At 42.3% G+C, this 26,973-nt stretch overlaps 1 protein-coding gene and 1 long non-coding RNA gene across 3 annotated transcripts in view; one reads left to right on the forward strand and one right to left on the reverse strand.

Moving 5' to 3' along the window:
* Nucleotides 1–25,220, reverse strand: part of LOC143844699 (uncharacterized) — a 28,442-nt gene extending 3,222 nt beyond the window's left edge. The window contains exon 1 of the long non-coding RNA XR_013234099.1: nt 24,924–25,220. This is a non-coding gene — a long non-coding RNA (uncharacterized LOC143844699). The remainder of the gene's footprint in view (nt 1–24,923) is intronic.
* Nucleotides 1–26,973, forward strand: part of HBS1L (HBS1 like translational GTPase) — a 54,313-nt gene that overhangs the window by 19,116 nt on the left and 8,224 nt on the right. For both annotated transcript variants that reach the window (XM_077352165.1, XM_077352176.1), the window contains 9 exons: nt 14,991–15,099; nt 17,302–17,561; nt 17,784–17,949; nt 19,942–20,059; nt 20,577–20,723; nt 23,374–23,448; nt 24,093–24,210; nt 24,350–24,418; nt 26,708–26,812. In XM_077352165.1, coding sequence (XP_077208280.1) covers nt 14,991–15,099; nt 17,302–17,561; nt 17,784–17,949; nt 19,942–20,059; nt 20,577–20,723; nt 23,374–23,448; nt 24,093–24,210; nt 24,350–24,418; nt 26,708–26,812 — 1,167 coding nt within the window. The remainder of the gene's footprint in view (nt 1–14,990; nt 15,100–17,301; nt 17,562–17,783; nt 17,950–19,941; nt 20,060–20,576; nt 20,724–23,373; nt 23,449–24,092; nt 24,211–24,349; nt 24,419–26,707; nt 26,813–26,973) is intronic.

Consider the following 26,973-nt stretch of genomic DNA (forward strand, 5'->3'; position numbering starts at 1 on the left):
TAGCCACAGTGTCCTCCTGGAAGACATATCTAGGGTAGCAACCATGATCTAAGAGAGCCTTGAAGAGCTTCATACCAAGCTGTCAGAAACTTTGTCCCCAATATCACCTTAAAAATCTAACCGAAAAAACACACAAGTAGATCATGGTTGCCATTCTACATGCATATTGTTTCATACATTCAGTAGGTTAGTTGTCCTGGTATCTAACAGAATGAATTAGAATGATCCTTTCTGTTGAATGCATTTTGTTTTGTTTTTTCCAGCATGGCCTTTCAAGCTAAAGTTTCAAATTGTGAAGTGATTAACTGCTGTGTAAAAGATATAGAGTAAATCAAACTTACAGGTTGGCAACCAAAGTTCTCTTCTTAGGGAACAATTACCCATAATTTACTTCTAATGACAAATTTCTTTGTGTTTCGTATGTATGTGGACAACATATGATCACACACTTTGTAGAATGCTTTGGGATCGTTGTAACGCTATGACCTTTTCATATAATGCATACTTTTCCAATTCATTCCAGTGGGTGTTAATCGTTCCCTAGTCTTGTAGTAGTCACCTTGTTTTAAAAGTAGATTGACCCTGCCCCCCGCAGCACCTGCCCCAAAACACGGCCGTGAGGGCATGCCACCTCGCGTCTACACACTGCCTGCCAGCCACCAAGCCCAGCACATGCAGCTTCTTCACCCAGCAGAGGCTGCTGGCAGGGGCTGTGAGGTGCCGCTGCTGGCCCCGAGGAGGTGGCAGCAGTGCCACCAGGAGACGCTGGCGGTGCCCATGGGGAGGCACCGACTGTGGCCCCAACAAACTAGCAGGTGCCCAGAGCCACTGTGGCCACACGCTAGGAGCCATTGCCCGCACCCAGTATAGACGCCCCCCAACAGCCGCTGGGTCAGAGACCCGGCTGGAACTGGGGGTGGATGCCAGGAGGAGCCAACGGCCCCTATGACATGCCCCCGAGGACCAGCCACCTCCTGCATCTCTGGCCCACCGGCGGCCCCAAGCTGCCGTTGCCAGCTGGCCAGATGACCGCCCTCCACAGCCCTGCAGCGCCCTCCCCAAGCCGCATTACACACATACGGTTCGGGAGGCTGCATGAGCCCGCTATCCCTTTCTCCTACCCGCCCCTGCCTCCCTCCGCCTCCCCTCCCCCATACAATGCCCTGCTAGGCATTGAGGCATGCAGCGGGCTTTTTTTACTAGTTGTATATTAACTTTTGGAGCCTCTTGTGGCGCAGAGTGGTAAGGCAGCCGTCTGAAAGCTTTGCCCATAAGGCTGGGAGTTCAATCCCAGCAGCCGGCTCAAGGTTGACTCAGCCTTCCATCCTTCCGAGGTCGGTAAAATGAGTACCCAGCTTGCTGGGGGGTAAACGGTAACGACTGGGGAAGGCACTGGCAAACCACCCCGTATTGAGTCTGCCATGAAAACGCTAGAGGGCGTCACGCCAAGGGTCAGACATGACTCGGTGCTTGCACAGGGGATACCTTTACCTTTACCTTTATATTAACTTTGTGCTTTGAAACTGATGGGATCTGTCCTGAGCTGCCAGAGGAAGGTGTAATGCAAGAATACAAATAAATCAAATAAATTGATAGGGAAAAGGGATACTAGATTTGTGCCTGGGAGCAGTTGCTGACAGATGCCTTTTTCACTCTCTGGTTACAGTGTCACCAAGGACAAGGTAAGTAGAAACACCTGCCTGAGTCATTTAGTGAACTAATGCCAATCAGAAGAAGGGGGCCAATGGTCTAAGTCACTACAATTGGCTCCTTATTTATAATCTAGACATTCAGATTTTTACATTTTGTAATGTGAGAATAGATATGGGGCTCTCTTTTGGTATCAGTCCATGGATGTGTAGGTACATTGTCTTTCAGGGATTGGATTGCAGGTGTGTATAATTTGGGGTCAGTTTCATTTTGGCTTACTTTCCCATCCTGGCTTACTTTCCCATCCCACCCTCCAACATTTCACAGATGAGAAAACAAGGCCTTGCTTGGAGCACATAGCTGCTTCTCTGGTGAAGTAGTTTCTAGCAAATACATGCCTCTGATGAAGACTATGGAACCAATCCATGAGCTCAGGTACCTGGTACCCTTTAAGAATGCTGGCACCAGACTTCACAAGATGCTGCTTGAGTCTGGTGTATTTTTCACTCCAACCCTATCAGTCCCATTACCTCCATTGAAATATCTCCATCGTCCTATTGCTTGTAGCAGGAGTGAAAAGCAGCTGGTGAAGCAGGATGAGGGTAGGGATGTAGGGCAGACTCATGGGAGAAGGAAAGATATAGAAAAGCAATGTGAAAACTGTCACAGTAAGAAAAGGGATGTGTGAATAGGAAGAAGGGGATTTAAAAAGGTGTAAGAAAACAGTTTGGGGTTAGGGAATGATATGGTGAGTGGGTACCAGAAAACAGGAGGTGCTGTGTTGGGGGATCACCATTTTAGACACTGAGGAAGAAGTGTATAAAGGCTGAAAACTCTCATTAACAGAAGATATCCCCAAAAGAAAAAAAATAGACAGAATTAAACTAGGGCAGTTTCTACAAACGAAGGTCTGTGCCTAGTAAAAAGTTATTTAGAGCATATGCTACTGAGTCACATGATTTAGTCCAAATTTCTCAAAGTGCCATTGCTTCTGTTTAGCACAGGATGATCTTGTGTTTTCTCAGGTGCTGGCCATGACTGATTCGAGCATAATCCCCAAACATTGCTAACTGATTGCAATCAGGAGGGCATTTCTGCTTCTAGAATGTTCAGACTGCTCAGCCCTGTGAATGTTTACTCAGTGCTAAGTCCCACTGATATCTGTGGAATGTAATGATAAACTGTGGAATGTAATGATTTTTTTAAAACTAGGTATATGGAAACTACTGCAGGGCTGTAGCTAAAATCACATGAACACTGCAGTAAAAGTGAGAGGAGTTATAAACAATTAATCAATCTCAGTAGCTTGGTACAAGTGGTTTTAAAATTTATTGTTTTCTCTCCTGTGTGTTGAGAAGAATTGGAAATGTTTTTGGCTGCATTTTTAAACAAAATTTAATGAGGCTTGTTGCAGATATCAGTAAATATTCATCAGCGCTATCCATAGTCCTGAGTAAATTTTGTGATGTAAATGTGCCTTATATTTGTCTAGTTGCTCTAACTCAAGCATCTAAGTTGCTTTTGATGTGCATTATATAATGCGATCCAACTCAGTGGAGAAAGCAGTTATGCTAGGATTGGTCTGTAGAAAAAGGAAACCAGGCCAAAAAAGGGCACAGTGGTTGGATGCGATTGGGATGGACGCCGGCCAGAACGTTGCATGGCTGAGGGAGGCGGTGCGGGATCGTGGTGACAACTGTGCCATGGGATCGCCAAGTGTCAGACTCGACTGAATGTCTAACAACAACAGAATATATAAAAATGTATAATGTACTATGTGCTGTTAGGAATATGCAAACTTTTATTATCACTGTGTGTTAAATTGCCAATATTGCTTAATACCACAAAGGTTGAGTGCTGATAAGTTTGGTTTGCTTAATCAGCCCACTGCATTGATACAGCTTAGTATTATGTTTTGCAAATTAGATTCAAAGCAGTTTTAGCAGTTTCACACTCTGATTTCAAAGGTTCTTTTCTGTAAATGTGTTGGTACTAACACATTTAGATAGCAAAGAAGGCAAAAGCATCTATTCAGTATTTTTAATGACCTCTAACTCAACACTGTTGTTAATGAATTTTTTGCATATAAACTTAGGCATACAATAGAGAACTGCAAACCAGGTAGCAGGCTGTCTACCTCTGGAATCCAGTAAGAAAATAAAATTTCAGAGGCATATTTTAAAGTGTATCTTTATTACTTGAACTAGAATTAAAGCCCGTTGTAGCTTATACAGTGGGCACTCGAATGGGGGGAGTGGGTTGGGAAGCGAGGCGGCTGAAGGGCTTCCCATCCCAAGGGGGAAGGGAAAGATGGCCCCCCTCCCCCCCCGGGCTTCTCCTTAGGTAAGGAAGCCATCTAGAGCAAGCATTGTGGGTTTGGTTGGGTAGGTGGTTAATTTGATTAGGGGTCAGAACTGGTTGGGTGAGGGAGCAAGCAATTTTGGATTGGTTGGGTGGGTGAGTAAGGTAATTGCTGTGTCCTTGGGTAGGTGGATAAATTAATTAGAGGTCAGATACAGATGGGTAGGAGAGCAGTTTATTTGGAGCAGGATAAATTGATTGGGGGTGTTGTATTTGAATAATCAAGTGTTGATTGCCTATCCCTCCCTCCAGTTCCCTCCCTTTTTCTTCTGTATCCTGTCTCCATTCTCTCCCACCACTCATTCATACCCCTCCCTTGCCTGTTTTTCCCACCTTTACTGCCGTCCCCTGGTGGTTTCCCCTCCCCCTGATTTGTTGTAGTTCCCATCTTTTCTCTGTTGGAGGGTTTTTCTTTCTGTCTCCTGACTCCCCCCCCCCCGTTATGTTACCTCATTCCCCCCTTCTCCTAGCTTCACTGTGATTCATGGTGGTTTTTCCTGCCTCTGAGTTGTCGCAGTTCCTGCCGTTTTCTCTGGTGCAGTGTTTTTCCTTTAGTCCCCCGTCTCCTTCCTCCCCACCTCACTCTACCCCTCCCTTCCCCCTGTTTTCCAGGCTTTAGTGCCCTTCCCTGGTGGATTCCTCTCCCTCGTATTTGTTGCATTGCTGGCCCTTTTCTCTGTTGGAGGGTTCCTAGCTGATAATCTGTGTGTGGATGAGGTCACGTAAATTCCCCGGCTGGCGGAAGGCAGCCTCCTCTCCCCCCATTCCCGGCAAGGGGCAAACTGGCGGCGATACTGGTTGGTTGTGTAATGCCGCTGCCACTTGGATTGGGTTGGGTTAGGTTGGGTTTGCTGGTTTTAGGTGGGATTTTATTGTATTAAGGATTTTATGGGGGTTTTATTGAATGTGACCCGCCACAAGCCACATGGGAGTGGTGGACTATAAGTCAAATAAATAAAAAATAAATAAATAGCCTTTGGCCAGGCTGGGGGAGCAGCCCAATATCCAGGTGGGGTTGGGCCTCCCGATTGGCACAGAGTATGGACTGTCTCCACCCACTTACCCCTTAACTTTTTATTTAATAGCGCAAGCTGTTCCAGATATAAGAAGAATCTCTGTTCCATGCTTCTACAAATATGTACATTTTTTTTGCTGAAAATTTTACCCCCCCCCCAAGTTAGTTAAACAGGATTTGATAAGCAATCTACTTGCATATGAATTTTAATTGTTCATATCATGTTCTCCATGTCCTAATAAACTTAATATAAATCCACTTGTGCAATAAAACTTTCCCACTGTGTGTGGAGTGGAATGTTTCTACCTTCCCACTAGTCAACAACTACCAACAGCTGATCTTTTGATTTGGAAAAATCAGTCTTGTGTATTTGCAGCGCAACTTAACTTTTATATTTAAAACACTGCAGACTAATTATTCGAAGCATACTACTATACACTGTGCTTGTATTAGATGAAATGTAATAATGTAATTTTTTGCTTCTGTTACAAACTGAGAAGGGTATATTTCTTTACTCCGTAAACAATTAAGCTGTGTAATTCACTGCCACTGAAGATAATGATGGCCATGAGCATAGATAGTTTTAAGAAACAGTAAGACAGATTCATGGAGCTGAAGTCGATCAATAACTACTAGATGTGGTGACTGAAGGGAGTCTCCATCTTACACAGGCAGCAAGCCTATGAATACCAGTGCTGGAAGAGAGCAATAGAGGAGGGCCTTGAACTCTGTGCCTGTTCCCCCACTCCCAAGCAACTGGTTGGCCTTTGTGTGAAACAGTGTACTGGACTAGATAGATCTAATCTAGCAGGCACATAATATGTTCTAATGTGCTACTTGCACTTAACTAGACAAGTTCTATTAGCAGAATCTTTGATATTTAATCAGAAGAGTGATACCTGTAGATGTATATTGAAATTCCACTTAATTAGCCTCCCCAAATATCCTGTTTTCTACTCCCTGCTATAGTACCAAAAAGCTGCCTGTACCCATGTGTGGAACTTTCAGTCTATAAGGGCTATACAAAGGACGGGTAGTGTGCTTGGGGATCTTTCCCCCCCAAAAATGGTGGTGGTGATTTCTGACCAGTCTGGGATTGGTCTATAGTAGGCTTGGAGCACCTTTCTTAACATTCTGTACCACCCCTATCCAACAGGGAAGGGTTTTAGAACTTTGAGACCTCCCAACTGAGGTTTCAGGAAAGATTGGCTTATGAATAGAATCTCTTGGTATAAGAGCATAGAGATCCCCATGGGGGAGGCAAGGTTATGTTTTGTAGTATTTTATCTAGTATATGATATGATATAACCTTGTCACATTGAAGGAGAGCAAGTTAAGTGAGCCTCTTGAGGTAGATTTGAATAACTTCTCTAACATGACAATCCCTGAGTCAGGTGTAAACAAAGGCCTTGTAGTTAGGAGAACTCATTGCATCATCACTTAAGATATTTTGGAGAGCAGCTGTCAAACTTGTAATCTCCAATCAAACTGATTGTATCTTACCACAGTATATACTTTAACTTGCTTTGTAATGATGTAATAACATTAATATTAACACACCCAATTTGCTGGGTTACAGTAATAGATTTGACAAAAATTGAAATTTATGTGTGTCCTTTAACCATCACTAAAGGGATATTTTAAAACTCCTGCCACAAGAATGGTTGTTACTAATTCCTGATACTTTCAAGGATTAATTAAGGACGTTACCGCATAGGATTGAGTTCATGGAAGGTAATATCACCAAGATAGTAGCACTGTATGGTATGGTTTTTCATATATGATAGTGATAACAAACTATTATTTTATTGAGAAACCACTGTTTCTGTAGAAATAGTTGCTCCCACCTTTTTGATCTGGAAATTAGCAGGTTTTCTAAATAGGCTATAATTTTTAAAATGCTGGCTCAGTGCTCTTTTTGGGCCTTAAGTCAATGCAAACATGGGGCTAAAGTAATTTTATAAAAGAACTAGTTCACTATTTTAAGTTTTGTATCTGCAAGTCTATGGTGCCTTTTTGTGTGTGTGTGCAGTTAAAAGGTGTGTGTAATCTCAGCAGATTTCATTTTGAGCAGATCTGTGTGAAATCTTTAACTTTAACTCATTTACATGTGCAAAGGAAAGCAATGTGTTCTTAATTTCCTTAAATTTCCCATGAGCTTTGCGTGTTTTTTAATCAGCAATATACCAAATGGCATTGTGTTTGCCAATTAAACTTAAATTAGTCTTACTATGAGGTAAATAAAATTGAAAATCTGTCTTACTCAAGGATGAGTATATTATTTAAGAATTTAAAAACTTCATTTCAGTTGCACAATTCAGTTGTGCAAAATTTGTTTGGATCTCTCAGAGGATTTCCACAAATGCAAGGAGGGACAGTTTTTGCCAGTTACCTTGTGCTGCAGCAAACCTTTGCCGCCCCCCCCCCCCCGGCTGCTCCTCTCGTCTCCCCTGTAAGCAGCGTTTTCGGGAACATTTGGGCAGTAACAGGAGTGGGGAGGTGAGGAAGTTGTGCTTCCACAGAAATTACTGTAATTCATAGAATCATAGAATAATAGAGTTGGAAGGGACCTCATGGGTCATCTAGTCCAACTCCCTGCACTATGCAGGACACTCACATCCCTATCGCTCATCTACTGTAACCTGCCACTAGGTTCAAAACATTCAAATCATAATTTGAAGGGCATGAGATGATGCTCAAAAGATTTAAAGCTGGTTACTTTGAGCTGTGTCTCAGATCTTTTTTCATTGGCTTTTATAAGGCTTTCACAGAACGTATTCATGATGGCTTCCTTACAGAGCACTATAGTTTGCCAAGGAGGAAAAGATGAACTGTATTTTACAGAGACATGCTGTATATGCAAATTCACTGTGTTTGGAAAAAGTCTGAAAAAAATAAATGCAGTTATGAGATAAATGGGCAGCTGCCAGATCTGACAGCTCAGGGCTGTCCATAGTAACATATAGCACAGCTTTATTTGGAACTTGGAGCACAATATATGGCATACCTATCATCACATTTCTATGGCCATTGCTGGTCATGGAGTGCATAGAAATGTTCATCATGATAGTGTCAAGCCATGGTACGTGGGACTGACGCTACAGATCGAAATACTGCATGTACTGCAATTTTTGGTGACTCTCATGTTTCCTGTATAATTGGTTGCTGGGCCTGGACTTAGCATTAGATAGCTAATACCAAGAACAGCATTTCAAGTATCTTATTATTGCAGTACCATTAGCACAAAATTATCGTTAGCAGTTTATTTTAAAGAATAAGAAACGTTAACTAGAAGTAATCTCCATAGTGAATCCTTTTGATATTGTTGTTTTATGACGTTTTATACTGTGTAAACCGCCTCGAGGTGGGTAACTGAGAGGGACGGTATATAAATCTTGAAATAAATACAATTTTATTTTATTTGAGCCTGTCTGAAGAATAGTTGATCATTATTCTTAAGAGCCTCTTGTGGCGCAGGGTGGTAGGGCAGCCAGCATGCTGTCTGAAGCTCTGACCATGAGGCTGGGAGTTCAATCCCAGCAGCTGGCTCAAGGTTGACTCAGCCTTCCATCCTTCTGAGGTCGTTAAAAGGAGTACCCATCTTGCTGGGGGGTGAACGGTCATGACTGGGGAAGGGAATGGCAAACCACCCTGTAATGAGTCTGCCAAGAAAATGCTAGAGGACGTCACCCCATGGGTCAGACATGACTCAGTGCTTGTACAGGGGATACCTTTACCTTTATTAGATTCTTAGTTAATATTTCTTCCAAAGTGGTTAGGAAAGCCATTTTCTCTCCCCCCCCTTTTATCCTGTTTATTTAATATTTAATATCTATCTGTCCATTCTGTCTTCCCAATAGCTCAGCAATCTCTTGATAGTGACAGACCTAAGCTCATCCAGGGAACTTCATGGCAGAGTTGCAATCTGAGCAGAGGGGTACTAGTCAAACACTCTTAGCTACTATACCACAGTAATTTTCATTAATTCAAAGAGGGTGTGATGTCGACTCTAAATTGTTTAGTTTAATTCAGTACATATAAAATATATATAATTTACTTAAAAAAAAACCACAGTGGCAATTGGCCAGTTAATAGCACCATCCTCTGGTACGCCATCAGGCAGCAAACCTAACATTACTGCTTCGTTTCTGGAAACATGACTGAATTGCTGTAAAAGTACCTACTTGTTACATGTTGTACTTTCAGTTTTACATACTCATAACGAGCCATGTCCTCAACAGAAATTCTATTAATTGTGTTGAACGTTACCTCAGACTTTATAAACTTTCAGTTTAGGCTAACTGGTTAAGGGAGAAATGTTGTTAGGGCTATCCCACATTTAGTGCTGACTATGCTTTTTGCATGCCTATTTATGGTCAGGAAAGGTACCGTATCATCACAGAACATTTTCCATCATTGTCAATGAAACATACGTTGGAGTCATTTAGTAAGATACGTTGAATGAAAGAACACCACAAACAGTTGGTGGTTATCGCAGAAGGTGAGAGAATCAAATGAGAAGAAACCTTCTGCCAAACATATCAAACACAAACTTGGTTCCTAACCAACTGTTGCTTTAAAGAATTTGAAGTCAACAGTTTGCTTGTGAGTGAGTTATATTGAGCATATTAGACTGTGTGCTCACAGGTCAAGATGGATAACTGTGTTAGTTGATCTGTAGTAGAAAAGCGCACCTAACTAAATTTGTGAGTCACTGCTGACTTCTTAGTTTTTAAGGTGCTACTGCACTGCTGCTCTTTTCTACTGTGTGTACTCACCGTGGCATATTCCAGCTATACTACTATACAGCTTTGAATCTCATTCCTCTGTTTGCATTTTGCCCTGTGTTGTCTTCCTATGCTTTTGCAGTAACTACGCTGTCTTTCCCCTGATTCCTTATGACAGGTAGTTTGTGAAGTTGTTTTTCATATGTTTTACATATTATGCAAAATGTCCGATTTCATAGTTACGAGGTTAGTGTAATGATGCATTCATATTGTGTAAAGCAAGATACAGGCAGCTGTATATCTGGCTTTGTATGGCAGGTTTTCGATCATCTGTACTGCTAAGCAGTTACCTTTTAGTACAAATGAGAAAAGTATTGTCAAAATACTTGTTCTTAGAGAACATTGGACAACTTCTATAAGAATTTATATTTGATTTATTTTACTTGGGCTCTCCGCAGAAACTGATCTAGCTTGATTCTCCTTAGTGTATCTCAAAAGCTGGTACACTTTTCTTGGTATCCATGTCACATTAATGGGTGTGTTCTTACATGGGTAGTGTTCTGCCTTTAAATATTTTTAAGCCAACACACTTCCCTGTCCCCCAAAGTACACTTAAATTCATATGAAGCAATCTTTTGATTGCACAGACTGTACTGGGGTAGACCCTTGCAAGACAGATGTATACAACCCATGTAGTCATGATTATTATATAGTCAGTGAAGGTGGAAGTTAATGCAATCTGTAACTTTAATGCTTTGTTCTTATAGTATGCAAATCACGTTCATAAGAACTTATAGTGTGGGAAGTGGCCATTAAGTTTTATGAAGAAATAGTTGTTGAAAGCAACACAGATTTTACTTGGAAAACCCCTTGGGTAATTTCTGTTTAGGAAATAACCTTTTTCTAAATATTGTTCTTACTTAAGTAACTTAAAAGCAGTGCACAAATAACACCATCTGTTATATTAATAACATAACCTTAAATAAGACCACATTTAGTTAGGTACAGGAGTGATTAACCATGATTCACTGAGCAAGGAAGTCTGCAACAACGTTGATGAGAAGGAAAAGAAATTTCTTGCTATTCTATGCATTCTTTTAACTTCTTGTTCCTTTGGTAATTGTTAAATGTATCATTTGTATAACGCAATGCAAGTAGCAGAACCAAGTGCAACACTATATATGTGTGTAGATCAAGATGGGTAGCCACGTTTGCCTGTACACCACCCTGAGATGGCTAGACTGAGGCGGTGACTGACTGACAGTCAGTCAGTCAGTTGTGGCAGGGTATGAGCTTTTGTGAATGTGACATAATAAGCAATGACTCACAAAAACTCTGCCACAAATTCTGTTAGTCTTTAAGGTGCTACAGAACTCTTGATCTTTTCTACTATGTCTGTCTGTATGTGTGTGTTGGGGGGAAGGTAGGATATTAAATATTGCAAAGGCTGTTGTGCTCTATGCCATCTAAAATTAGTAGGGAATCTGAAAATTTGCCGTTGAAAAACTATGCAAATGAGACAAATATTATGTTTTGAGTATGATTTTTAGATTGTAGTATGTTTTAAAATGAACTATATTTTCAAGCCCTGGACAAATTGGAAAATACGAGTTAGGCACAAGGAACTGAATTTGGCCAGATGTCCATAGGTTTCCAAATAGATAGCCTTAAAAGATTATTTACATTAAGAAATTATTGACCAGTAATAAGAGAATGTGTATGTCCTAACACTTAAAGTGGTAGATGCAAGAGGCCTGAGACACTACATCAGAAACTTACAAGGTAAGATATCTGTAAAAAAGAAATTTGTGGAAAGTTGGGACCCATTTCTAGAGACTACATATAACTGATAGGGATGGGCACAAACTGGTTCATGAGCTTAAATTTGCCAGAAACATGGCCTGGTTTGGAGCCCCTGAATTAGTATATGAAGAAAGCACCTTCCCTGGACATTTACTAGTCTAATTTGTCTATTCAGGCCATTTAAACCTAACAATTGAACAGTACAGGTCTACAACTGACCAGTTATGTTTCAATGGCTGTGACCCATTTCACCTGTTTATTTTGTTTCCAAACGGGGGGAAGCAGAATGGATCAGTGAAATGATTTGAACCATTTCAGCCAAAGATCTGACGGGCTCACGTATCCTGCTGCTGTTAAACTGAAATGGATAGCAGCCATTTAAACCTAACAGCAGGGTGGGTCTGCCTGTTAGGTTTAAAGGGCTACAAACAGAGAAGAAGGGGACATCCAATCTGGCTGGTTTGGTTTGGGGCTGCTCTGAACTGAATTGGAATGTTTAGGTTCGTAGAATCATAGAGTTGGAAGAGCCATACAGGCCATCTATTCCAACCTCCTGCTCAACGCAGGATCAATCTAAAGCATTCAGGATAAGTATCGGTCCAGCTGCTGCTTGAAGGCTGTCAGTGAGGGGGAGCTCTCCAGTTCCTTAGGCGGTCGATTCCACTGCTGAAATAATCTGACTGAAATTTTTTCCCTGATATCATTCTCCATGTAGTTTAAACCCATTACTGTGGGTCCTATCCCCTGCTGCCAACAGGAACCTTTCCCTGCCCTTCTCTAAGTGACAGTCTTTCAAATACTTAAAGACAGCAGTCATGTCCCCTCTCAACCTCCTCCAGGCTGAACATTCCCAAATCCTTTCCTCATAGGCTTGGTCACCAGGCTCTGGATCATTCTTGTCTCTCTGCCCTGTCTCTCTCTAAATTTTTTCCTCATCCTTTTTGAAGTGAGGCCTTCAGAATTGTACATAGTACTTCTGGTGGGTTCTGACCAATGCAGTATACAATGAGACAATGACATAATGTGATTTTGATATGATGCCTCTGTTGATATTGCCCAAGGCTGCATTTGCCTTCTTTACTGCTGCATCACACTGTCTGCTCATATTTAGCTTACAGTCCACAAGTACCCCAAGATCCCATTTACACACATTGCTACCCAGAAGTGTATCCCCCATCCAGTATGCATGCTTCTCATTTTTATGACCCAAATGTTGAACTCTGCACTTCTCCTTATTGCATTGCATCTCATTTTCATTTGCCCAGTTTACCAGCATGTTTGGATCTTGTTGAACACTATTCCTATCTTCTGGAGCGTTCACTACTCCTCCCATTTCGGTGTCATGTGCAGATTTAATTAGGAGTCCTCCACCCCCTTATCTGGATAATTGATTAAAATCATAGAATCATAGAGTTGGAAGGGGCCACACAGGCCATCTAGTCCATCCCCGTGCTCAATGCAGGATTAAAATATTGAAAAGTACCAGACCAAGTATTGAGCTCAGTGGCACTCCACAGCTCAACTCCCTCCACTCTGATGAAATACTATTGACAAACACGCTTTGGATGTGATTTCTAGCCAGTTTCCTATCTACCTAGCCATCCAAAAATCCAGTCTACAGTCCTCCATTTTACCCATCAGAACATCATGAGGAACCTTGTCAAAAGCCTTACTGAAATCCAGGTAAGCAACATTCACTGAGTTTCCACAATCTAATAAGCATGTCACTTGGTTGAAGAAGGAAACCAGGTTGGTCTGGCATGACCTGTTGGAGACAAATCTGTGCTGATTTCCCCAAATCAACAAATTGCTCTTCAGATGATTGCATCTACTCCATTATTTTAAAATGCACCATTATCTTCCCTGCAATTGAGTCCAGTAGCACCTTTAAGACCAACAAAGATTTATTCAAGGTGTGAGCTTTTGAGTGCAAGCACCCTTCATCAGACTATGATCTTCTTACATGACATGGAATATATAATAAAAATCAATTCTGTTACATCTGTGTCACAACCAAATACAGCCAATGATATTTGCAATTTGCAATTGAGGTCAGACTCACTGGCCTGTAGTTTTCCAGGTCATCTCCCTTTTTTGAAGCTTGGAATAACATTTGCTCTCCTGCAGTCTTCTGGCACCTCTCTAGTCCTCCAAGAGGTCTTAAAGATTAGGGACAAGGGTGCTGCAAGCTCTCCAGAAAGTTCTTTGAGCACTCTCGGGTGCACACTATCTGGACCATTATAGCAGGAGACCTAGTAACTCTAGCCTTTGTTACTTAGACACCCTCTTGGGTGCATACCATCCATTCCAGGGGATTTTAACTCACCCAGGTCCTTCTCGACAACCTCTCTGACCCTTTCATCCTGCCACCAAGACAGTATACCTTGCCCACTATCATCCCTAGATGTGTACATATTCTTCTGAGAAAACTCAGAGGGAAAATAGGTACTGAGCATTTCTACTTTCTCTCTGACCTCAGTCAGAGTCTCTCCATCTTCACCCAATAGCAGGCTTATTGTCTCGTCTGCCTTACGTTTGCTGCTCACATATCTGAAAAAGATTCTCTTGTTATAGTGGGCTTTCCTGGCCAGTCTCAGCTCACTCCCAGTTTTGGCCTTTCTGTTGGCTGGCTTGCAGTGTTTGGTAACATGCAGATAGTCTTCTTTAGAGATCTGTCCTTCCCTCCATTTCTTGAACATTTCCTTTTTCTTTCTTTGCTCCTTCTGAAGTTCGCTGTTCATCCAAATAGACTTTCATAATTCAGAAGAAATCAAGTACCGAAGGAACAGGCTAAGCTGGCTAGTTTTCATAATTTAGTGGATGATCTCCTTCCTCCAAGGTCATGGACAGAGGGTCGCTGTCAGGGAGGAACAGTCATGCTGGAATGAGCTCCAATGTGGGGTTTCACAAGGCATGATCCTCTCCCTGATACTTTTCAACATCTTTATGCACCTTCTTGGCCAGCTTGTCTGGGGGTTTGGGCTGAATTGTCACCAGTATGCAGATGCCATCCAGCTCTGTTGATGAGTAGCCAGCCGTCTGCTCCCCAATATGTTAGTCAGATGTTATGTTAGTCAGATGTTAGTCAGATATTTTAAAAAATAACACCTCCTGTTTAGAGACATGGGAGAGACTTTCAAAAGCATTGCAGTCCTTTTTAAAAATGAAATCATTGGATACTAAATTTCATACTGGAAATGAAGATTCTAGTCTATCTGTACCAAAGTATTTGGAAATGAGTTTTCAAAGATGCAGCCTACATTACAGAAATAGAACCTTGCACAGTTAATTATGTTAGTGATGTGACTTACGACCAGACTTTTTGTTTTTGATGCTATAACACAGAATTCTACACTGGAAATGCTCCCAATTAGTCTGTTCTTCTGCTACAATATATTCTTCTGCTTCTTCTCTCCCCCCCCCCCCCAAATCAGGAATAAACAGAGATTCCCAGACAACCAGAACTGAATCTGATGTTGTACCAAAAGTTACCAAAATGACTGTCTCTGGAAAGAAACAATCTACTGGCTTTGAAGTTCCAGGGTAAGCCTTGATTCCTCTCCAAACTCACTTCTAGATCTTCCTTGACCATGATGCACCTGTAGCACGGTTTCTTTTTTCTATTTTTACAGAAAGTTAGTAGTGTATGCCACAAAACGAAGCAGCATGGCCTTGTTTGACTCATAATTACTTTCAGAAGAAGGCATTTTTGCATTACAAGTTTTAAAAATCCTTTCACTCTGAGTAGCACAGAGAGAACAGCTATGAAGCTTACTTTAAAACCATCCGCTTCAGAGTCCTACAATTTCTGGATGTTAGTTTAAAATATAGCAAGATAAGCTTTTAGAAACATCAAGGAAGGGTGTCTGGCGTTGGCTGAAGGCTGCCGTGCTGCCTGCTGTTGATTGTTGGTATGCCTCCCCAGGTGAGAGCAGGTATGGTGTAGTGGTTAAGGTGCCAGACTGTGATTGTGGAGACCTTGGTTTAAAATGGCAACCATTCTGCCATGAAGGCACACAATGTGAGGTAGTCAAGTATGTACAAAACCCTTTGGAACCAGCTTAAAAAATGGGAAAGAGCTGTTTTTGTACCACACTTTTTACTACCTGAAAGGAATCTCAAAGCGACTTACAATCGCCTACCTTTCCTCTCCCCACAACAGATACCCTGCGAGGTAGCTGAGGCGGAGAGAACTCTGAGACAGAACCGTGACTAGCCCAAAGTCACCCAGCTGGCTGCACATGAAGGAGTGGGAAATCAAATACAGTTCTTCAGATTAGAGGTCACTGGTCTTAAATACTACACCAAGCTGGCTCTGCTGAAAAGAAATTATCAGAGAGAAGTAAGACAAGTAGTTGATTTATATCTCTCTGTGTTACATCTTATTCTATATCCCACTGTGCACCAACTGTGATAATCAGGCAGCCATTAGTTAGCTATCACGATTTAGGATGGCCTGTCCAGAATTGATTAGAGCCCAGCCCATTGTAGCTTCATCTCTGTGAAATGGGCTGCCTGAAGAAGTGAGGGGGCTCCCCTCCATGAAGATCTTCAGGAACACCCCCCATACACAAACTGGACATTTACAGCCTGACACTGTAACTCACCTTCGGTTATGACTAACATTTAGCTAACATGTTGGTCTCATCTCCCAGATTTTGCTAGCAGGCAGTTGAAATAACCATTCTTTTTTCTTATGGACATCCAATAAATGGATTTGGAAGTACCATTATTAATAGGTTGGCAGCTACTTCAGAGAGATCAAGTCTGTCGAAGACCGAGCCTCAGAGAAGTTACATGTAATAACTTTGGCTATTTTTGAACTAGCCCTAGGCTACTATTACTCTCCCCAGTCAGTCAGCATTTCAGACACAAGGGAGATGACATGTTTTAGGCAACTTCTTGTCCTTGCTGCCTTTCATCTTGAACTAATGTTTCTGCAAAGGGAGAGAACCTGCGTTGCTGCTTTATGGCCCATATATATATGCCTCAATGCAGTGGTCCCCAACCCGCGGACCGCGGCCCGGTGCCGGGCTGCGAAGGCCTTAGCGCCGGGCCGCGGCTTCTTCTTCCCTCCCCCCCCGAAGCGAGAAGCTCGCCAGGCCGTGAGCAAATCGGCCGCCAAAGCGGCCAATTAGCTCGCAGCCCGGCAAGCTTCTGGTTTTGGGAGGGGGGGGAAGAGAAGCTTGCCGAGCCGCAAGCTAATCGGCTGCTTTGGTGGCCGATTTGCTGGCAGCCCGGAGGAGCCAGGAGGGGGAGCCGCGGCCGCCGGCATGCCGGCGGCACAAATGCGCATGCACGGCAGTCCGCGCATGCGCATTTGTGCTGGGGCTGCCGCGCGTGCGCGGGCCCCTGGGCCGCCCTCTCGCCCCACTCCGGAGCAGCAGTCCACGGCAGCCGAAAGGTTGTGGACCGCTGCCTCAGTGCACACAAAAATTAGAGCCACTTGAAAGTGCAATAAGCAGTCAGGTTATGAAAATAAGATTAAAAAACAGTTTGGATAAACAAAAGTCAGTGATATAAAAGACCAACTCAAATGCTCTCCCACAGTACAGTACAGGTCTCATAAATGCAAGTATCTTCTGTACAGTTCAAGATAAATAATTATTCAGCTGAATACATTATTTGGCTACCCATTAGTTTAGAACTTCAAAATGGTGGGAGAAGTACAGGAAATGTGTCAGTCGGAAATGTCTTTTGTTCTATGAACTTTGTTCTCACAAATATTATTTCCGCCTTTTGTAGTGTGAATGCTGAGGAGAATGGGCATAATGCTCTCATGCCACAAAAAGGAATCTCAGCTGGAGATGGCAACAGCAATTTGGGAATAACTGAGGTTCCTTCCAAACCAGCACTTTCGTCTCAGACTGTTCAAGCATTAGAAGAACAGAATGCAGCTCCAACTCCAGTGAAAAAGTCTGGAAAAGCAAAGCAACAAATAGATGTGAAAGCAGAGTTGGAAAAGAGACAAGGAGGAAAGCACTTGCTTAACCTGGTGGTAATAGGTACAGTCTTTAGAGGCAAAAGGAACACAAAAATATATTTTTTCTTTCAAATAAAATGCAAACATAGCATGGCTTCTTAAATATAATATGGCCCCTAACATGCCTCCTCACCAGCAGGCCAGGAGCAGTTGCCTAAAATGTACAATTTTAAATAAATATAAATAATTAAGAAATAAAAATAAAATGCATGCATCTGTGATAATTCAGTTTTCATCATCTTAGGACACGTTGATGCAGGAAAGAGCACTCTAATGGGTCACTTACTCTATCTTCTGGGGAATGTCAACAAGCGAACTATGCACAAATATGAGCAGGAATCCAAGAAAGCTGGAAAGGCATCATTTGCTTATGCTTGGGTTTTAGATGAGACTGGGGAAGAGAGAGAAAGGTGAGCAATATTCCCATTTTAGTTTGATTTTTTTTAATATAAAGCTAAATGTGATGTTACCTCACTGCCTGTGAAATACAAGGCAGTAGTTCCTAAGAATTTTTGTCCTTAGCTGTGAAACCATCACTTATTGTAGGACAATGATCAGTTTCCTCTGATTTGTCTCTTGCTATAGAACTTGATATATCAGGTGGCAGGCTAAGAAATGTTATAGGACAATCTATTCAGTTTCATTTTTTCAAATGTAGGATTCATACTGTTGCCACATGTGAACTGACAACTTGTTGGGCTTCTCCACTGCTCATTGTGAGTTAACCGTGCTCTATAACAGTGGTTCTCACTGGTGAGATGCAGAAATAGTCTAGGTAGGACACAGTATAAGTAGGACCCCTGTCCACCTTCCAGAGTGATATGCTGTCTGCTGCTGACCTTATTGGCATGCTAGTAGTAGTAACGGAATGCCCATGAACTTATACATATCCTCCTTGGAAAATGTGGGTTCTTTAGTTCTATCGCAGTGGGACCCAGGTTCTTTGATAGAATGATTTGTATGACATAAGATACAAAAGGCCAAGGACTACTGTTCTAGAACATAACTGCCAGTGTCCTGAAGTATAATGCAGGAGAAGACCGTGGGGAACTGGCATGAGCATGAACCAGAAAATTCCAGTTTGGGGTGTTCCTGAGCTCAAATGACCCAACTACCTGAAACGAACTGGTGCAGGCCATTCCAATTCACTTTTGCCTGCTTAGAAGGGCGGGGGCGGAGACGGAACAGGGTGACAGCAGAGATGGTTACAAGCAACTGATTTTGCTCCCTCCTGTGTGGAAGCCGAATCAATGATTGAGTGGCTTATAGTAATTTCAGGCTGATAGTGGGGCATGTGCAAGCCATTTCAGCATACTGATTCACTTCCCTCCCTTTGGAAGTGGGGGGAAAGAAAATCAGCATGTTGAAATATGTTTCAACCATTTTGGTCTGACAGGAGTGTGTGCCCATCTCAGCCCAAAATGGCTGCATGTCATTTCAGTTCATCAATTTGCTTCCCTCCCTTTGGAAGGTGGGGAGGAGACAAGCCAGTGTGTTGAAATCTCTTGTAGCCATTTCAGGATGATAGTGAAGAGGTACACGCAGCCTGTTGTCAGCATGAAATGCCTGTAAGGCATTTCTGTGATGGATTTCACTTCTTCCCACTTGGAAGTTTCATTTCTGCCTTTCAGTGTGTGTGTGCCTTGCCCGTCTGCTGTCAACCTGAAATGTCTGGGAGACTTGACATCCATTTTAGTGGACGGTTCCCCCCCTCAGCAATTTAAAACTAACAGCTCAGCTGCTAGATTTAAATGGCCCAAACCCAACCAGTCAAAAAGTCCAGGACATGTTGGGGGGAGGTTGCTTCCTTCAAACCTAGATTTGGGAGACATGAACCAATCATATTTGTGTCAAATGTGAGGTCATGAACCAGTTTACGCCCATCCCTAGTGCAGAAGCTTCCTTTCAGTGATAGGTGATTTCACAGAGGAGTTCCCTGACATGCTTCTAAGAAATTTTAGGGTGCTCTGGACATAGTTTAACATAACACTGTTGTATCCTGTTGGCATCAATACCAAAAGTGTGTTCATCATTGTGTTTCAGATGATTGTAACATCTGCGATATATACCAATATTAAGACTAAATTATAGTAGTTTTACTTAATTAAGTTGTTGTGAGAATAGTTATTTGGTGTGATGAACAATATGGGAATTGCTCTAACATACACTAAACATGTAACTAATGTAAGAAATGATCATCCAATGAGGCTCAACTGTCAACTAGCATGCACCCATAAAAGGTATAGCATACACATATAATTTTGGTCCAATCTACTGCTTATCCCAAATAATTCTTTGATGATTTTTAGCACTGGTACAACAAGTAGGATAATCAGTGAGTACATGTAATCATGGTAAATTTCAGAAACCACTGAGAATTATGCATTTCATTTTATTTCAAGGGGGGTGACAATGGATGTTGGTATGACCAAATTTGAGACAAAAACAAAAGTAATTACATTGATGGATGCTCCTGGCCATAAGGACTTCATTCCAAACATGATCACAGGAGCTGCACAGGTAAACAGACTCCTTTCTTGGCACCTTTTGAATATGTGGTACAATTCTAAATTATTACAAAAAACGGAGTTTTGAAGTGCTTTCAACCATCAAGACTTTTTTCCTGCTGTTTTTGAATACACTGCTCTGACACCTCTTTGGCGGGGTGGTGGTAGTGGTGGTGGTGGTGGTGCAATTGAGCCTTTTGTTCAGAAACTCCTTCCAGTATGATTGGTGGAGTAGAGTGAAGCTATCTCCGGCATGCTCTCTGGACAGATGGCATATATTTGTTTAGAATAATGTAAAATGCATAAATTTTAAGATGAAGATAAGCAGCTTCAAACCACTCTTGATACTAGTAACTACAATCTCTCTTTTTAAATACTACCCTTTCCCCACGGTGCTAAGGGTTGCAGACAGAGTTTCCCCTGATTTTTAGCCTCCTCACAACTTTGAGTGAATTGGAATCTCGTCCTGGCCACATACAGCACACAAACCGCTATCCCACCTTCATTCCCTGATTCTTTTATTTTCTTAGGCTGATGTGGCTATACTGGTTGTGGATGCCAGCAGAGGAGAGTTTGAAGCAGGGTTTGAAACCGGTGGACAGACAAGAGAACATGGGTTATTAGTTCGATCACTTGGGGTAACACAGCTGGCAGTTGCAGTCAATAAAATGGATCAGGTACTTTATTTCTTTCATTAAGTATTCTATCTTACAGAGAATTTAATACAGTTTATTAATATTATCCTCTTGAAAGGAAATGTTTAAGTTTGATGTCTTGACCTTAATGGATATTTAAAAAATTATTAATCAGAACAACAGTAAGACTTGCAACATAAGATGCATTCAGTTGTTATGATAAGTCATACTGCTCACTCTGAGAATGAAGATATTGAAAGTTGGGGTCCACTGGGTCAGGAGTTAGAGCCCACCTTTAACCCCCTGCCCTATTCAGTCTTGGTATGTCTAAATGCAGTTTTACTCAGACTGTGACTTAGTGGTAGGTGTTAAAAGTGGATTCTAATTTGTACTGGCAGCAAAGAAATTAAAAGACGCTTGCTCCTGGGGAGGAAAGCTATGGCAAATCTAGACAGCATCCTAAAAAGCAGAGACATCACCCTGCCAATAAAAGTACATCTAGTCAAGGCTATGGTATTCCCAATGTATGGCTGTGAAAGTTGGACCATAAGGAAGGCCGAGTGTCAAAGAATTGAGGCTTTTGAACTCTGGTGCTGGAGAAGACTCTTGCGAGTCCCTTGGACTGCAAGGTGAACAAACCGGTCAGTCCTAGAGGAAATCAGCCCTGCCTGCTCCTTAGAAGGCCAGATCCTGAAGATGAAACTCAAATACTTTGGCCACCTCATGAGAAGGAAGGACTCCCTGGAGAAGAGCCTAATGCTGGGAGCGATTGAGGGGAAAAGAAGAAGGGGAAGACAGAAAATGAGGTGGCTGGATGGAGTCACTGAAGCAGTAGGTGCAAACTTAAATGGACCTCGGGGAATGGTAGAGGACAGGAAAGGAGCGCCAGTGGGAAAGCAAGTGGAGCAGGGGCTCAGCCAGTGGCGGCGACGTCCCTCGTCAAAAGACTACCCCCCCCCCCAGGCCTCAGTAAAATTATCAAGCGTTGATCGGTCCCCAGTGATAAAAGGTTCGGGACCACTGCCCTAGGTTGTCCACCAGTCCTTTTAAAGGCCAGAAGGTGAGCTTTTCTTCTGGTTAATATGGCAGTGGACCATCTTAGTTTTCTAGGCATGGGGACAAGGAATCAGTAGCTCAGCTCTAGGAATTCTAATTGAGGTATAGTCCTAATGCCGTTCCTTCTGGTATAAAATTAACGGCTTATGATATGAATGCTGAACTTTTTTCTGTCTATTTCAGCAGTTCAGTACAGTTTTTCCAAGCCCCAAACTACTGCTGTTCAGTTTACCTCTATTTATAAATTATTAATCAATAAAGAAGTTTCTTGCTGTCTTAGATGCCAAATGGTTTCCGTTTAGGAACAAGAGTGGTACATAAGTCAAGGCATTTTGTGTTGTGGCTCTATAGAACAGACTTCAAAATGTGCTTTCTTAAACTGTAGCTGATTAGGGTCTCACTGAGTTTTGAGGGTACTAGAAGATGGTAGACGCAGTGGGGGTAGTCTTTTGCTGAGGGATGTCACCACTGCCGCCTGAGCCCCTGCTCCGCTTGCTTTCCCACCGGCACCCCGACTTCCCACTGCCCACTGGGGGGTGTTGCCAGCAGCCACACCAAGGGGGAGCCCCATGGCGGCTACGGGAGAACGCCAAAGGTGAGCCAGCGGCAGAGTGGCAGGGCAGCAGCTGGGGAGGAGGAGGAGCTGCGGCCCAGTACCGACTGATCCATGGACCGGTACCAGTCACTGAACCGGGGGTTGGGGACCACTGCTCTACATCACACCCAGTTGTTTTGTTGTGTCCCACCAAGGTCAATCTTATTTTTAAGTATTTCATCATCTTTTAAAGGCTGATAGTGTAATCACTCAGTATAACCTAGTTACCAGTTGGTCTGATTTTCATCTTCTAGAGCAAAACACAGTTTCATATGCTGTATTTTAGTATATTAGTCCTTTCTTCAAAGTGTTTTCATGGTTGAGCTGCTGCTTAAATGAAAAACTTCCAGATCTTAATCCTATGCATGTCCTTGCTTTTGTTTTTGGTCTGGGAGAAAACTGGGGGTGACTGGAGTGGGGCAGAGCACCTGAGGAGCCCTGTCCTTTCGTAACACACTGTCCTGCCTGCTTTCCACCTGTCCTGATTAACCTCTGGAAGAGTGGAATTTGGTAAACTACTGCCATTGACCTCATCTTGGACTTCATCGTTAACTAAAGAAGGGTCTAGTTCAAGTATTGATTTCCTGTTATATTCAGCCAATTTGACTCACATTTTCCATGACCTTCATGGCTTCCATGACCAACTGTACACTGTTACTGAATCATTTACAGATTTCCCAAATTCCTTGCACTAAATGCATGCACCTGGTGATCTGGATTGACAAGGAGTCAACTTAAATGGCTTTAATGTTACCTGGGAGATTAAGTTAGGAAGACAACAGTTAGTACCCAATTTGGATTGGCAAAGAAAATGTCGCTTGGAGGCCAGGAAATTCAGCAAAAATTATAATCAATCTGCAACTTCTTTCTACAATTCATAACAGTAGAATGTAACACTGCCACTAGTTTTTGCTGTATATCAGGGGTAATCAACCTGTGGTCCTCCAGATGTTCATGGACTACAATTCCCATGAGCCCCTGCCAGAAAACTATTTCCAAACTATTTGCTTTTCTGAAATGGTTTATATTTGTTTATTACAGGTGAACTGGAAACAGGAGAGATTTCTAGAAATTGTTGTTAAACTTGGGCAGTTCCTTAAGCAAGCTGGCTTTAAGGTATAAATAATATAAAATTGAAATGATTAAAATCCAAACTGCCTTTGGATGCCATGACAATATCCTCTGCTTAAAGTTCAGGAGTTTTTGTATGTACTCCTTTTTGTGTTTTGAGACAGTGATGAGTATCTGTCTGAGCATACCACCCCCAGCAGAACTGTGGTATAAATGTAGATATTTGGTGACTAAAATATATGAAGGCTTCCAGCAGTTATGAAAATCGTTTCCAGATCTGCAAAGGATTGAGGCTTACTGCGCACCAGAAACCTGAAATATTTTGTCTTCATTCGTACAGGGGTATTGATGTGCTCTTCAGCATATACTATATAGGCATAATCATTATCTGAAAATGTGTGTTTGCACACAAAAGTTTATATCCTGAATAAAATTTTGTTGGTCTTAAAGATGCTACTGGACTCAAACTTTATTCCATATTTAGCAATTTCATGGACTTTGAAGGGAGATAGTAATAGATAGTTTTGCCCTTTAAAAATGTATGTAGAACTGCTTAAATAGCTTTAGCCTTTTCTTCCTTGAGAAAGCAGAGAATTTTGGCTTGCATTTTCAAAAACTTAGAAATATATTGTGCTAGTAAAAATTTGTGTGCCATTTTCCATCATAAATTCAACTTCTCTCTCAACTAGGAGTCAGATGTAGCTTACATCCCTACCAGTGGGCTAGGTGGTGAAAATCTAGTCACAAGAAGTCTGTCAAGTGAGCTGACCAAATGGTATGAAGGAAAATGCCTGCTGGAACAGATTGGTGAGTTTCACACTGCTAAGATTTATTAGTAATTTAAAATTACAACTGGGGGATCATAGCAGGTGTAAATAAGTGCAATCTTATAACTGCTCGGTGTGAAAGACAGGACTGTTAACAAGCTGTGTTGGGTTATTTGCAGATTCTTTCAAGCCACCCCAGAGATCAGTGGATAAACCATTCAGATTATGTGTATCAGATGTTTTTAAAGGTCAGTAGTAAAGTCTGATAAATATTGTTAATGAAAATTGTTTCGTATGTCTTCATGTTCATAAATTTTTAAAATTAAATATTAATGGTTAGGTCCATGGCATTATCATGGAAGGGTGCATCCTTTTTATTTAAAAAGTGACATCTTTGATCCATACCCTTGTGCTATTTCAGCTTCTCAGCCCCAGGTGGGATAATTCTTCAGGAGATCTAAAGGAACTGTCCCAACGGAGATGGGAACAGCAGGCAAATTCACATCCACTCTGGTGCCTTCTGCTGGTAGTTGGTTGGATCCAGGCCATGACAATTAGCCTTTTTTCTGGCACTTTCTATGCTGATATAAGTGATATGACTAGGGAATCCCACAGCCTTGGTGCAGCACTTCATATGTGCTATTATAAACACCTGTTTGCTGGATCAGAAATGCTTAGGTTTAGGCCAGCAGAGACATGCTTATTGAATTAGTAAAAGTTGCTAGACATGTACTAGCATGTTTCCGTACTTACCCCGATAGTCCTTGAAATCCTGCCACCTGAATTTTCATGCCAGGTTTCCCCCCTAGATTCTTTCAGCATTTGCCAAAGGAGAAAAGTGAAAGGATCTCAGTAGATAACTTGCTTCCAAGAGCCTCAATCCAACAAGGGCTATGCACACACAGAAACAGGCTTGTGTATGTGCGTTCCTTGCTTTCTTGGGAATCGTACTTGCAGCAAAGGCACAACATAAATGAAACTGTTTTGCTGGCTCCCCCAAATCATGCTTGGTATGTTACTTGACACAGCCTTTCCCTCCTTGAGACAAAGGCAGAGGGTAGCTGCAGTGTCACTAAGCAACTGAGGCTGGGTTGTTACCGGATTAGGCAGTAAGCAGGCAGCATTCCAAAGCAGCGTGGTCAGCGTTCTTCAGTCAGAGCAGGCAGAGTTCATACAACGGTGAGTAGCAGTCCAGAATGTTGAGACGGGCAGAGATCCAGCACCATCATGTAGCAGTCCAGGAAGTTTAGGCAGACAGAAATCCAGAGGAGTCAAAGCAAACTGTTCCGATGCTTGGCAAGGTAGCTGGGCAGGAATCTAGGTGTTCTGGTGCGTGTGATGGCAGTCTCACCTGTTGCACCTAAGCTGAGCTCAGGGTGCCTTTGATTCAAATAGGTGCCTCTGAGCAATATGCACTGATCCTGCAAAGCCTTGACTCAGAGAGTCCTTGTTTCTCAATCATCCTGTAAATACTCAGCTGCTTCTTCCAGTCTCCTGCCACAACAGATGGGTAGCTGGGCACTCCCCGTGCAACTTAGATTTTGCCTTTGCTTCAATCTTCTTTGCTCAAGAAGCTCACTGATCTCCTGTGTCTCTAATCTCTGTGTGGCCTCTCTGCTAGTTCCTGGCTGTTCTTCGTTGTTTTGCCCTGTCACTTCAAATGGCTGGTCTACCTCTCTTGGCTCCTCTTAAGCTCACTCTGTCCCATTTTCAGACCCTATGGGCTGACATGACAGCTGTCTTATACTGAATCAGGTCCATCAGAATCAGTGCTGTCTACTCACACGAGGGCTTTAGGTGCTCTCCAGGGCTTTAGGTGAAGGTCTTTCATAATGCCTGCTACCTGATCCTTAGCTAGAGATACTGAGGACTGAATCTGAGAACCTTCTGCATACCAAGCAGATGCTCTTCCATTGAACACAGCCCCTTTCTACTCTATCTGCAGTTCCCAACTCCTAGATTAGGTGACCATCATGTTCAGTCAGTGGCCACTGTTTTGAATTCACCGATAACTTGCTTGTGGAAGTGGTGAGCAGTTGTTTTGAAATAGCCAATGCATATTGAGGAGAGAAAAATTCTGTGGTTAAGTGTAGGGATTCATTATCCATCTTGTGATGCAGTCCCACATTGGGACCATGCAAGCGCAGGCTGGCCATGGAAAACGTTTATCAGCTAAGCTCCTATAGGGGGCTCTCCCGCCCCTAGAACTGTGCATGTGCTTGGTTTCCTGCCGAGCGTACACATGACCAGGACAGTGCGCCTCCAATCCGCTCAGTCCCTTTTTCACCACTGCAATAAGACACATTTAGTAAGTGTTCCTGTTAATATGGCCTCTAAGGCCATATTTAAAAAATGTTCACACTGTGGTGTGAAAATGCCGCACATGGATGAGCATATTATGTTTGGGCAAGGCACTAATGTTGGCTTTAAGTGTAAGCATTATAATGTAAAACTTAATTGTACAGTTGTTGACTTTCTTCTTACTAAATATCTGCACAAATGACGGCACACTCTCAAATTCATCATGTTTGTTCTAGATCAAGGATCAGGATTTTGTGTGACTGGTAAAATAGAAGCAGGCTATGTCCAGGTTGGAGATCGACTGCTAGCAATGCCTCCTAATGAAACATGCAGCGTGAAAGGTACAGACAACGTGCAGTGTATTTTGTAGTCTTGGGTATATACTGGAAATAGTTTTGCTCTGACTGTATGTGAGAACTGAAATGAACCTCTGGCTTCTGTCATTGATTTGACTCATTACTTCAGATATACACTTTATTAGCATGATTGAAAAATTGTGAAA

This window comes from Paroedura picta, chromosome 1 (assembly GCF_049243985.1).
Source record: "Paroedura picta isolate Pp20150507F chromosome 1, Ppicta_v3.0, whole genome shotgun sequence".
NCBI lineage: Eukaryota > Metazoa > Chordata > Lepidosauria > Squamata > Gekkonidae > Paroedura > Paroedura picta.